Genomic DNA, 12,581 nt, shown 5'->3' on the forward strand with positions numbered 1-12,581 from the left:
AAGGCATGTCCTAAGGACTCTTTTCCTTTGCCTAACATCGATAGCATGATCAATGAGATGGCCGGCCACGAGATACTCAGCTTTCTCGATGCTTATTCCGGGTACAACTAAATCCGGATGGATCCGGGCGACCAGGAAAAGACTTCCTTCATCGCTAAGTATGACACCTATTGTTATAACGTAATTCCATTCAAAGTAAAATAGTGCTGGTGCCACTTACCAACGCCTAGTAAATCGGATGTTCGAAGAGCAAATAGGAAACTCAATGGAGGTTTACATTGACGACATGTTAGTTAAGTCCCTGTGAGCAGAGGACCATTTGAGACATTTGCAGGAAACCTTCGATATACTGAAAAAATACAATATGAAGCTGAACTCGGAGAAATGCGCATTCGGAGTTGCGTCCGGGAAGTTCCTTGGATTCATGATGTCCAACCAAGGGATCAAGATCAATCCCGACAACATCAAGGCCATAGAATACATCACTGTGGTTGATAATGTCAAGGACGTTCAAAGACTAACCAAGCGCATAGCCGCCTTGGGTCGATTCATTTCATGGTCCTCCGATAAAAGTCATCGGTTCTTCTCGTTATTGAAGAAGAAGAATAACTTCTCATGGACCCCGAAGTGATAGAAAGCTTTGGAAAAACTCAAACGGTACCTTTCGAGTCCGCCTTTACTTCATACTACAAAGGTAGACGAGCAGTTGTACCTGTACTTAGCGGTATCCGTGATAGCGGTAAGTGAAGTCTTAGTCTAGGAAGAAAAAGGTACGAAATTACCTATATATTATATTAGCAGGACTCTAGGCGAGGCCGAAATAAGTTATCCTCACCTGGATAAATTAGCGCTCGCTTTCCTAAACACCTCCAGGAAGTTAAGGCCATATTTTCAATGTCATCCCATATGTGTCGTGACTAATTACCCATTGAGGATCATAATGCACAAACTCGAGCTCTCGGGACGATTGGTCAAATGACCATGGAAATTAGTGTGTACGATATTGAATATTGACCCTGAACCGCAATCAAGTTTCAAATTTTGGCAAACTTCGTAGCCGATTTTCACGCTGACCTTAATACCAAAGGTCGAAAAGGAATTGTTGTTAACCTCGAGGACCTCCTTAAGGATTTGGACCATCTTTACAGATGGAGCTTCTAACGCAAAGGGGTCCGGACTGGGCATCATATTGAAGCCGCCTATGGGTAACATAGTTAGGAAAGCTATTAGAACTGTGAAATTGACAAACAATGAGGCCGAGTATGAGGCCATGATTGCAGGTCTCGAACTGGCTAAAAGCCTGGGGGCCGAGGTGATCGAAGCTAAATGCGATTCCCTCCTTGTGGTGAATCAAGTCATTAGGTCGTTCGAAGTAAAAGAGGAACAAATGCAATGATACTTGGATAAACTACAGATAACACTACATCGATTCAAGGAGTGGACCTTACAACATATACTTCGGTATCAAAAGAGCGAAGCTGATGCTCTAGCTAACTTAGGGTCATCGGTTGACGACGATGAGTTCAGATCGAAAACGGTCGTACAACACATGAAATCGGTAGTGGAAGAAGGCCCACCGAGATAAACTAAATAAGCTTAACTTTAGATTGGAGAAACAAGAATATAGACTATTTGATAACCGGGAAGCTACCCTCGGATCCTAAAGCATCGAGAGCTTTGTGCACGAAGGCGGCCGGGTTCAGCTTGCCCGAAGATAACACCATATTCAGAAGAACGTTCGATGGCCCACTCGCCATATGTCTGGGACCGGTAGACACTGAATATGTCTTGAGGGATGTTCACGAAGGCACTTGCGGCAACCATTCGGGTGCCGAATCTGTGGTTCGTAAGATAATCAGAGTCTGCTACTACTGGATCGACATGGAGAAAGATGCGAAGGAGTTCGTATGGAAATATGACGGGTGTTAGAGGCACACACCGATGATCCATCAGTCGGGGGAGCTACTGCATTCGGTCTTGTCACCTTGGCCATTCATGAATAAGGGAATGGAGATCGTTGCTCCCTTGCCATGGGCGCCCGATAAGGCTCAATTTATATTATTTATGACTGACTATTTTTCATAATGGGTTTAAGCTTAGGCATTTGAGAGAGTCAGAGTAAAAGAAGTTATTGATTTTATTTGGGACCACATAATATGTCGGTTCGGAATGCCGGCCAAGATCGAATGTGGCAACGGGAAGCAGTTCATCGGCAGTAAGGTAAGTAAATTTTTCGAGGATCATAAGATCAAAAGGATCCTGCCAATACCCTATCACCTTAATGGCAATGGGCAGGCGGAGTCTACAAACAAGACCATACTCCAAAACCTTAACAAGAGATTGATCGATGCCAAAGGAAAATGGAAGGAAATTTTTCCCGAAGTCTTGTGGGCATACCTTACGACCTCAAAATCTAATATAGGGGACCACCCCATTTTCATTTGTTTATAGTGTCGAAGCGCTTATATCGGTAGAGGTGGGAGAGCCGAGTTTTAGATTATTATATGTGACCGAAGAGTCAAACGGTGAAGCCATGAACACGAGCTTGGAACTATTGTATGAGAGGCGCGAGGCCGCCCTCATCTGGTTGGCCGCCCAAAAACAACGGATCAAAAGGTATTACAACCGGAGAGCTAACCTCTGACACTTCAATATCAGGGACTTGATGTTAGGAAAGGTGACACTAAACACTCGTAACTCGAAAGAAGAGAAGCTCGGACCGAATTGGGAAGGTCCGTATCAAACTATCAAGATTACCGGTAAAGGTTCGTACAGACTCGAAGCAGGGAACGGTGAGCAGCTACCGAATAACTGTAACGTAACCCACTTAAAACGATACTACTGCTAAGGTATGACCCCATTCATTCTTTTTTTTTTACATATATTGCGAATTGGACTAACACTTGCAGGCAATAGCCAAAGGATGATGTAGTTGTTAGGCGTGAAAGCACGTGTTGTACTCTTTTTTCCTTGGACCGATTTTGTCCCAAATGGGTTTTCCGATATAGTTTTTAACGAGGCAACAGTGGATCGTGTAAACTTAGAATCTAAGACCGGTTGTCAACCAGAGTTGATGGTCACATCAACAGTATCCGATCCCTCTTGACGATCGACCTCGAATACTGGGGGCTGCCACTCTCGGGTAATGATTTTTAGCAAGGTAGGAAACTTTTTGCTTGAGCAGTGTAGGCTAGGTGGATAGGATTTATTGTAAGGGCCAAATGGTCAAATGAATTGTGCCCGCGCAGACCACCTAAGCCGTAACACGAAGCTTATACATAATTATAATCTTGTATATTACGCACATGAATGAAAGAAAGTTTCTACCTTGTAGATACATATTTTGTCCCTTAAGACTGTTACATTTTGTTCCTTAAGGATATCGAGACCAAGGGCCACCTCGATCCGGATCCAATAGATTAGGATTGTAGTCCAAGACAAACGCGAACGGCTCGGGTTATCGAAGCCCGAAGGCACAAAAGCCTATTAGGCAGTGCCTAAACTTAAAAGGCTACGACCACCCCCACTCGGGGACTGTAATCCGAGAGAAGCTCGGACGGTTCGGGCTATCGAAGCCCGGAGGTACAAATCCTATTAGGCAATGCCTGAACTTAAAAGGCTACGGACACCATAAAAATGGCTCGGAAACATCCGAAGCCCGTAATCAAAACATAAGGCCTTTATAAATTCCAAACCAGTTAAAAGGCTACCCTCGGTAAAATTTTAATCTAAAGTCATCTAAACAAGCACTTTGGGGAAAGCTTCCGATCATACCGAGCCCCCACAAGTTTTAAATAAAATTCACATCGAGAACAAGTCTTGTTCGAACCTCCGAACAAAAACTTATTACTATATTTTATTACGTGTTAAAGTATTTGAAATCTTTGCAATTGTAAAGATGATGCCAAAAGTAACGGACTCGAAAATTGCCAAAAGGGAAAAAACCTTATATACATTCCAAAAAGGTCTTTACAAAGGCCTACGAAAACGGCCTCAAAAAAATAAATGTACAAAGTGCAAAAACAAAGATTCCTAAGGCTTATACGTTTGATCTTCACTAGAACCCGCCTCATTACTAGAGCCACTGGGGTCTTCTCCATCCTCGGGGTCAGCGGATCCCTCAAAGCCTTCCTTGCCCTCGGGTTCAGCCAGTTTTTTGGCCTCGGCCTCGAGCTCTTTCGCCTCTTCAATCTCGGCCGACAGGTCGAAACGTCGGGCATAGATCTCCTTAAGGGTCTCCCATCGAGACAACCGCTTCACATACTCAACAGTAACTTTTAGGCGCTCCTCGGCTTCCTCAACATCAACCCTACACTGGGCCACCATCTCTTCAGCATCAACCCTGGTTATTTCTGACACGGACTTTGCTCTTTAGAGCTCCTTGCCGAAGGCATCCCGTTTAGCAATGGCTGAGCCCAGTTGAGACTGGAGGTCTTCGATTTGTCCAGCCCGTGCTTTGGCCTTCTCTTTCACCACTCAGAGTTGGACTTCTACCGATGCCAGCTGTTACCTGGTGGTCTCCTTCTCCGAAGCCAGCCGGTCCATTTTTTCCTTCCAGACATCGGCCATGGCCTTGACCTCAATTATTTCAGCCCGGAGTTGGTCAATCAGATCAATCTTCTACTGGACCTACTATGATTGGCCGTTAGTCGCCATGGCTAACTCGTCATCGCTAACTTCAAAAATCTTTACCTGTTCCACCAGGTCGGAATGCTCCTTGTGAGACGTACCCAACTCAGCCCGGAGACTCTTGACAGCTTCTTCGAGTTGCTCGTTAAGAAGCTTATACATGTCCCTATTCTCAACGAGCTCCCTGACCTCAGCCTCAAGCTGGTTGGCATCAGCCCGGTACTCGAGAAAAATTTCATGATAAAGTACTGAGGCCTGCAAAAAGATAAAAGAAAGAAGACAAGAGAGATATTAAAAACCAAGTAATAAGATGAAAGAGCATGATAACATCTTACCCGGTTCAGCACCTGTTGCACTTCGTTGAACAAGCACAACACACCCACCTCGTTCATTTTCACCTCGTCTTCTTCGGTTACCAGGAACCGAAGGTAGTTTGCTACTCCAATGGGGGCGGAAAGAATCTGGACATCTTTCGGAATGGTGATCATTATTGACCGTTTTCGTCCAGGATCCGTACTCGGGGCGTGTAACTGGTTGATAAACTTTGGGCATGAATTAATCATGTCGGTTTGTGAAGACGACTGCTTCCTCGCCATCTCTAGGTCGCCCAACCCGGTGAAGTCTTCCAAAGTGGCCGAGTCTACACCCTCGAAAAAAGAACGAAGGGGATCGTCCGCACTATGAGCCCCTTCGTTGGATTTCTCCTTCACCGTTCGAGCCTTTTCGAGCATGGACTCGGTGTAAGAAGGTGATCCTGAAATATCTATTACATTGGGTGCCTCCTTCGGGGCATGGCTGGCATCCCGTGAAGTCTCGGCCCCGGTCTCCTCATCGACCTCCGTAATTTGAGGGAGATCGGCCTCATGAATCTTCTATTCAACAGCCACCCGCTCTTTGGTGAAGATCGATTTACGGGCCACAAGAATATCTTCTACCTCGGGCTTATCCTTGAGCCAAAACAACGAGTCTGAGTCGGATGCTCGAGAGCCACAACTCTCCTTTGGCTTGCGGGCTAACCTTTTCCTTGGTTTCTTCTTCTTAGAGCTCGGAGAACTCGGAGCCTTTATTTTCTTCTTCTCTCCTGCAGTAGCCTCGAGCTGTCCCGAAGTAGAGGGGTCAATGGACAAGTCCTCATCCCCAACTGGAGGCATAAGCTCAATGGTCTTACGCAAGCCTGCGAAAACAACATAAAGGGAATGAGAATGTGATGCTAAAAGAGGAGCCTAATGTTACTTATTCGGGAAAGAGATCTTACCGTGAGAACGGGCCTCCCAATGGCCCTTCGAGAGCTCGCGAGACGAGCACTCAGAAAAAGTCATCTGTGAACAAATGTCCTCGATCCACTCCTTGAGCCGAGGAATGGCGTTTGGAACTCGAGCAACAACTACACCACCACAAATACTGGTGAGGAAAAAGAAAATGAACATAAAATCGACATTTAAAGTAAAGTTGTGCTTACGTGATACATTCCACTTCTCGGGGAATGGCCTAAACTCGGCAGGGATCAACTCTGCGGTCCTCATCCGGACGAAGCGTCCTTGACAACCCCGATCCCGGTCCTCATTGATGCTTGAGAATGGGGCTTTCCTACCCGGCGTACAAGCATTATCAGTCCACCTCGGAAGCTTCACGGACTGTACATGCGGAGTAGATTATCGATGGTGAACCGACAGGAGTCGATTTTATTCACGAAATATCGAAGGAAGATTACGATCCTCCATAGCGATAGGTAGATCTGGTAGAGGCATACTTCATACCTCTTACAAAAGTCCAGAATGACCAGATCCACCGAGGCTAGTGTGAAGGGATAAGTGTAAACACTCATATACCCCTCCACATAAGTAGTAATAGCTTCCTTGGGCCCGGGGATTACTATGTCCTTATCCGCCCAGCCGCTGTCCTTTCGAATCACATGAAGGACTTCTTTGGTGATGAAGCAAATATACCTAGATACTGCCTCAAATCGGCCTTCCACCGACGAGGGCTTTTCGACCATAAAGTCATCCGCAATCAAACATCCCCCGGGGACGAACATTTTCAAGGGAGGCTCGACAGCCGGTTCATCGGTAGTCACGCCTCGAAGACGACCACATCGTAAGTGGTCTCCTCGACTTCGGTGGTCGGCTGCAAAGAAGAAGAAGCTACTTTTTGAGGAACACTTTTGGAAGTTTTGGCCATTATTGTCTGGAAAAAGTCTGAAAAATATGAAGAGAGGTTGGGAGATGAAAGGTAAAAGCTTTGCCGAAAAAATCAAGTGCGCTGGTTGGGGTAGAAAATAAGTAAAAGACTAGAATTTACTAAGAAATCTTGAAGAACATAGGTAAAAAAGTTGGAGTATGAAGAAGGGCAATGATATCCTAAAGATTCGAAGGTAGAAGATTGATTAAAAGGTAAAAAAAAATGAACGAAGTAGTAGAGTATATATAGAGGCTCCGCGCCGTTTCACGTCCAGGGATGGCCCGCCGATAGCTGACACGCGTTTGAAGTCATTGTGACGCAACTGACAGGACGTTTCAGATTCTTTGTCATTTCTGTCACGGCGTGTTGAAGAAGGGATCGAAGTGCACATGTCGTTTCCGTAAACTTATTTTCCGAGAAATGAGGGGACTATTTGTATACGGGCGAAACCGAGCCCATGGGACGCCTCGGTTTCTGGAAGTAAACGGAGTGAGAAACATGATGGTAAGGAACCGGAATCGAGGCAAGGCGCCCCTCGAGCAGGGGTCCGTGCAAAATGCCTGCCCTCGGGAGTACCGGTGCCATGACCCCCAGGTTCGGTTCGAATCCCAAAAAGCCCCGGAGAGCATTACCAGATAACCGAGCACGACCAAAAAAAGGTCGTGGTATCCATGACCATACGGATGTCACGGCGTGAATCTCGGCACGTATCGGCAGAGAACCGATAATTAGTTAAACAAAAGATTTTTATCTTTTATGGAATTGTACTTAGAGTAAAACTCTCATACAATATAAAGGGGGTCTAATTCTTTGGACATTGTAACACGCACATCAAGGCAATATACTCTTATTTTCTCTATTATTCAATGTTCTTACCTTTGTTCATCGAATCATTAGTAACAACCCGAAATTGAAGGCATGCATTTCACTAAGCTATTACCGAGTCCGGGATCACTCCTCTTGATTGGTTTGGCAATATATTACGTCATTTATCTGTTTAATCTAACATAATTTATCTTTTGTATTGAATTAACCCATGTATTCTTAAAACCACTTACATATTTAATTGTTATCCGATTTTGAACATATCCTACTCTACCTAGCAATTTATGATATACTAATTCCTTTCCCTTAGCATTTGGCTATGAATTAATGATGAAATATTTCAAATATACTCTAATTGTAAATCTATTACAAAAACTAATAAAACTTTTGCTAGTGAAATTTTTATTAATGCTTCAAAAGGAAAGGGATAGAGAGAAAATAGAAAGAGAAGAAAAAATGATTAATTTAGACCTTAGGAAAAGTTCTCTTTGTATTTATTTTTTTGGGGATTTAGTGCATGGAGGGAGCCTTGGAGCAACAACAAAGTTGACTTCGGATTCAAGCTATGAAAACAATCACTAATATTTGTAAGTATTAGAGTAAGTTATTTACATCACACTCCTTGAATACGATATTTCCCCGAACTCTGTGTACACAGAATGTCTTATTCACCGAGTTGCCCTTTCTTTTAGTCGCTAATGTTTTCAAGTAGTGCATGGAAAATGACGTTGTGGTGGAATCCTTTACTTTTGAAAATTAGAATGTTCGTCAGGTCGTAGTCCAAACTAATGAGTGATTTGTAGGTGTTCCACTCATAAGTATAATGAAATTAACAAAACTTGGACCTAGATAAAAAGAATTAATAATTATTAAAATACATTTAGGTCGCTATCACTTCCATTTTCTTGTGGGTCAACTTATTATTTTCAAAGTGATCTTCCCAATCATGTCAATTTGGTACATAGACCAATTCAGATATATATATATATATATATATATATATATATATATATATATATATATATATATCTTTTTGGGCAACTATAAACTTTATTTACCAAATATAAATATGTACAGCTCAATTAACTACCTGACAATCCAGTACTAGCTATTCTATGTAGTTTCAGGGATAGAAATTTAGACTAAGCTTCTTCATCAGTCGCGACTTCATACTTCCTCTGTAGAATATCTCTTGTATATCAATAAAGTATTTTGTTATTTATTTTAGTCAATATAAATAATAAATGTCACTAGCTAAATTATGACAATCAAATCAGCGAAATTAAATCAAAGGTCTCCCCAACACATCATGCTCTTGCCTTTTTATTGCGGCCAAGTAAAAAGGGGAAATCTAACCAACTCACAAAAGGCAAAAAAGAAAAGAAAAACAATAAATACTAGTACAACAAAATATAGAGTGGTTAAAAAAAAAGGGGCCTGTTTTATAAGGAAGTTAAAAAGTAAAAGACATGATTTGACTCATTTTAAGGCACGTCCCTCTCATTGTCCCTAACATTTCAATCCCCAATCACCCACCCACCCACTCTCCTCATCAACATCACCGATAATTCACCATGTGGGTGAGGTGTCTAGGGGGGGTGGGGGGTACCGAGTTGACTCAGTCTCCTCACTGAGTTGACTAACTACAACTCGGCGTCGCCGGCCGCCTTGAACCGCCACGCGGAGGTGGCGATGAGTGGCCTAGTATGCCAACCCAACATAAGACACCCATCGTTCTCTTCAACTCTGTAACCATCGCCGCCCGCAAACAACGCCAACAGCATACTGGCTTGCTTAAACGCATTCGAACCGAGATGAACCGGATCGAACCCGGCCGAGTTCATCCTAACTCGCCACTGTCTCAGCGTTTCGTGTCGCTCAACTCGGTCCACACCTTCACAAGCCACGACGTTACAAATCTGTCTCCCTAAATACACCTCAGACATAACCAAATCTTGATTGTTAACAATCGGCTGAGTCAACCCAGTAGATGATGTTGATACTGAACTCTCTAACGAATCAAACATTGTTGAATAATAATGTAATGCCTCATTAAACCTGTCCAAAAAAACACTAGCGTTATGATTCGCTTCTTGTTCAACAATCGTCACGATTTTCGGGTTCATTTGTTTGATCGAATTCAACACTTTTTCTACAGCCCCAGGTCTTGCTAATAATCTGTGTAGCTCGAAAACTGAATTAACAGCCACCACTTCTGTTTCAGTACTTGACCTTAAATCAAGAATCTCAGCATCAAGATCTGCTAATGAGTTTGTTACAAATCCCCGAAATTCGAATTCGACCCCAATAGCTTCAGCAAATTGCGCTAACTTCCACCCAACTTGTTGCAAAGCGTCAGTGTTACCTGGTTGCGGAGGCCCAATTCCAGTAAGCCTAAACGCTGGTGGTCCACCTGGACGTGTAGCTAAAGCTTGAATAAGTGCTGGCCATTGCATCCCTTGTTTTAAACTGAAATCAATCACATGTACTTTATTGCAATTTGTAAAAGCTTCAAGAATTGCTTGATTTGCAGTGAAATGAGCAAATTTGAGATACGGACAAGTTTCGTAAAAGTGCATCTGTAACACATCAGTGTAAGATGATTCAATTGAATCTTGTGGGTAAATTTTATAGATTCGTCGAGCTAATGCTTCCGCGAAATAAGTAGCAACTTTTCTCATAGCTCCAGATTGTGAAACAGCAAGAATTCCAATGTGTCTAACAAGTGCATCAGCTACATTAAGATTCTCTTGTTGGACAGCTTCAGCACATGCCATTAATGTGTGCACAAGTCGAACACCAGTTTCTTGTGAATCTACAAGTACAACTGGCCTTGTTATTGCATCTGCTGTTAGTGGAAAACAAGATCTTTGTCTTTTATTACTCTCTGTTGAAAAAACAGCTCCACCTGGAATTGCTCTCAAATCGTCATCAGAAATAATTCTGTTTTGCTCATTGATGGTAATACTACTAGAAGATGCACCACCACCTGGGGATACACATAAATCTTCTTCTCCAATACTACCAATCATGTCGAAATTAGAGGGAACAGAAGTGTTGTTGAGCTCAGATAACATGCTTTGTACCCAACCAGAAAGATCAGAAGGATTCTTGTGAACTGTATCAGTAGAAAGATGAGAAATTCCATCTTCTAATATTGTACACATAGCCATCTCAAGTTGTTCAAGTTGTTGTGCAACTTCAGCCAGATCTGAGGATTTAACCTTATAACCCAAAACAGCTAAAAGCTCATCCATTCCAGCATCTGGTTGTTCTTCTTCAAAAATCTTAGATTTATCAGAAGAAGAACCATCTTGGGATTTTTCTCTATCACGATCTCTCTTCATTTTCTTGGGATTTTCTCTAATGGGGTTTAATCTTTTTTCTTTTCTTTTCTTTTTTTTGGATTTTTTTTGGATTATTGGGTGTGTGTGACAAGTGCTGGATTTTGACAAGGAATTGGTTTTCTAGAAAGCTGGATGATGAATGGGGGAGTTTGAAGAAGAAAAAAGTCTGATTTTTTTGCTTGGTTTTTGCATCAACTTTCAGATTTTTGGGGACTGCTTTGTTTCTTTTTGTTTTGAATATTGTTTTCTTTTTTGGGAGTTGTGAGGTAGAGGAGAGGAGTTGTAAGAGGAAGTGCTCGTGAAGAGGGTGCGAGCTTCAAGAGAAGATAAGGGAGAGAAGAGGCAAGCAATAATATGGGCTTTATTTTTCTTTTTTTGACACATTTATTAAATTAAATATATAGATTAATTACTTTTATGTCTTATTTTATGAGATTCTATAAACTAATATTGGGATGAAAAAGTGGTGGAAATTTTTTACGAAAAGAATTTTGGGAAAAGTTTGTTAACCATTTTTCTAATCTAATAATGTCTAAATGACGTTTGGTTCAAAAAGTGAAGAAGAATAGTAAAAACTTCTACGTAGTATTTAATTACTTGTAAATAATATACCTTATATTTCATGTAATATTATAATTTTGTTATTTAATAGGTCACAGAATAAATAATATAATCGTGTATTTAAAAAACTTTTTAACTTTAGACTCTTTTTTTCTTTGACACCTTTATATTAATTATGAAAATATTATGGTATTTTTAAAATCACGAGTATATATTTGGTGTGTGTAAAAAAATTACTTTGTACCTAGTTAATTGCCACTATATGAAATGAGAAGAAGAGAGTATATTGTAACCCAAACACTAAGAAAGAATCTTTTTCCCCTTTTATCATAACCAAAATAGAAAAAAGGTCACCTAAATTATTCGTAGAGGTGTCCCAACTCACATGACATGGTTAAGTATAAATTGATGATCTATCCAAGGGGGCCACAAATTCTCTGGTGCTTATGGCATAGTACAGGTGGGGCCATGAGCTCTGTCTCTGATGTGGAAGGGGCAGAGGAGGCAGTAGTCGAGCTACGGGAGTTTTTATTTATCAATATGTTTATATTAAAAATATATTAAATATGTATCCACATTAATTTAGAATACTGACATTAACAATTAAAATCATCATTTTAAAATTCAAAATACATACAATTAAAAATCTTGACTCTATCTCTACCTTAGTACAGGCGAGCTCTAACTATTCCTTTATAGAGTGCAAATTAGGGGCATCTATTTGGGGGCTGTGCGCATTTTCTTTTTAGCTCATTTGCGGTGCTGCCACGGCTCTCTTGTTGCCTTTTGTGTTGCTGACGGGCCAATTCCCCACTTTTTTGTAAAGAAAAGAAAATCATTTAACAAACTAGTAGTACTAGCCTACTATGTCACGTCCTTAGTTGTTAATTAAGTATACGTGTGGTACTTGACAACTCGTCCACGATCTTGCACAACTTACTCGTGTTCTTGCTATGTCAAGTCAGTCTTACCACACTCAGGATCGCTAAGAGAATAGTAGAAAGAACACAAGAGAATTGTTAAATGAAGCTTTGTATTAGA

General features: G+C 41.6%; 1 protein-coding gene and 1 pseudogene across 1 annotated transcript; both read right to left on the bottom strand.

The window, feature by feature from the left end:
• LOC104095823 (uncharacterized) overlaps positions 1–4,326 on the bottom strand; it is a 30,615-nt pseudogene extending 26,289 nt beyond the window's left edge.
• A 4,565-nt stretch (positions 4,327–8,891) lies between these two features.
• On the bottom strand, positions 8,892–11,340 carry LOC104090949 (DELLA protein GAI-like). Its single transcript, XM_009596165.4, has one exon. It carries the CDS (start codon positions 10,977–10,979, stop codon positions 9,276–9,278), a length of 1,704 nt encoding a protein of 567 aa, XP_009594460.1. The 5' UTR covers positions 10,980–11,340; the 3' UTR covers positions 8,892–9,275.
• Positions 11,341–12,581: the final 1,241 nt, after the last annotated feature.

Source organism: Nicotiana tomentosiformis, chromosome 5 (genome assembly GCF_000390325.3).
Source record: "Nicotiana tomentosiformis chromosome 5, ASM39032v3, whole genome shotgun sequence".
Classification (NCBI taxonomy): domain Eukaryota; kingdom Viridiplantae; phylum Streptophyta; class Magnoliopsida; order Solanales; family Solanaceae; genus Nicotiana; species Nicotiana tomentosiformis.

What these genes read in the sequence shown, in the direction of transcription:
- LOC104090949 (XM_009596165.4), bottom strand. Translation starts at nt 10,979, where the DNA reads ATGAAGAGAGATCGTGATAGAGAAAAATCCCAAGATGGTTCTTCTTCT.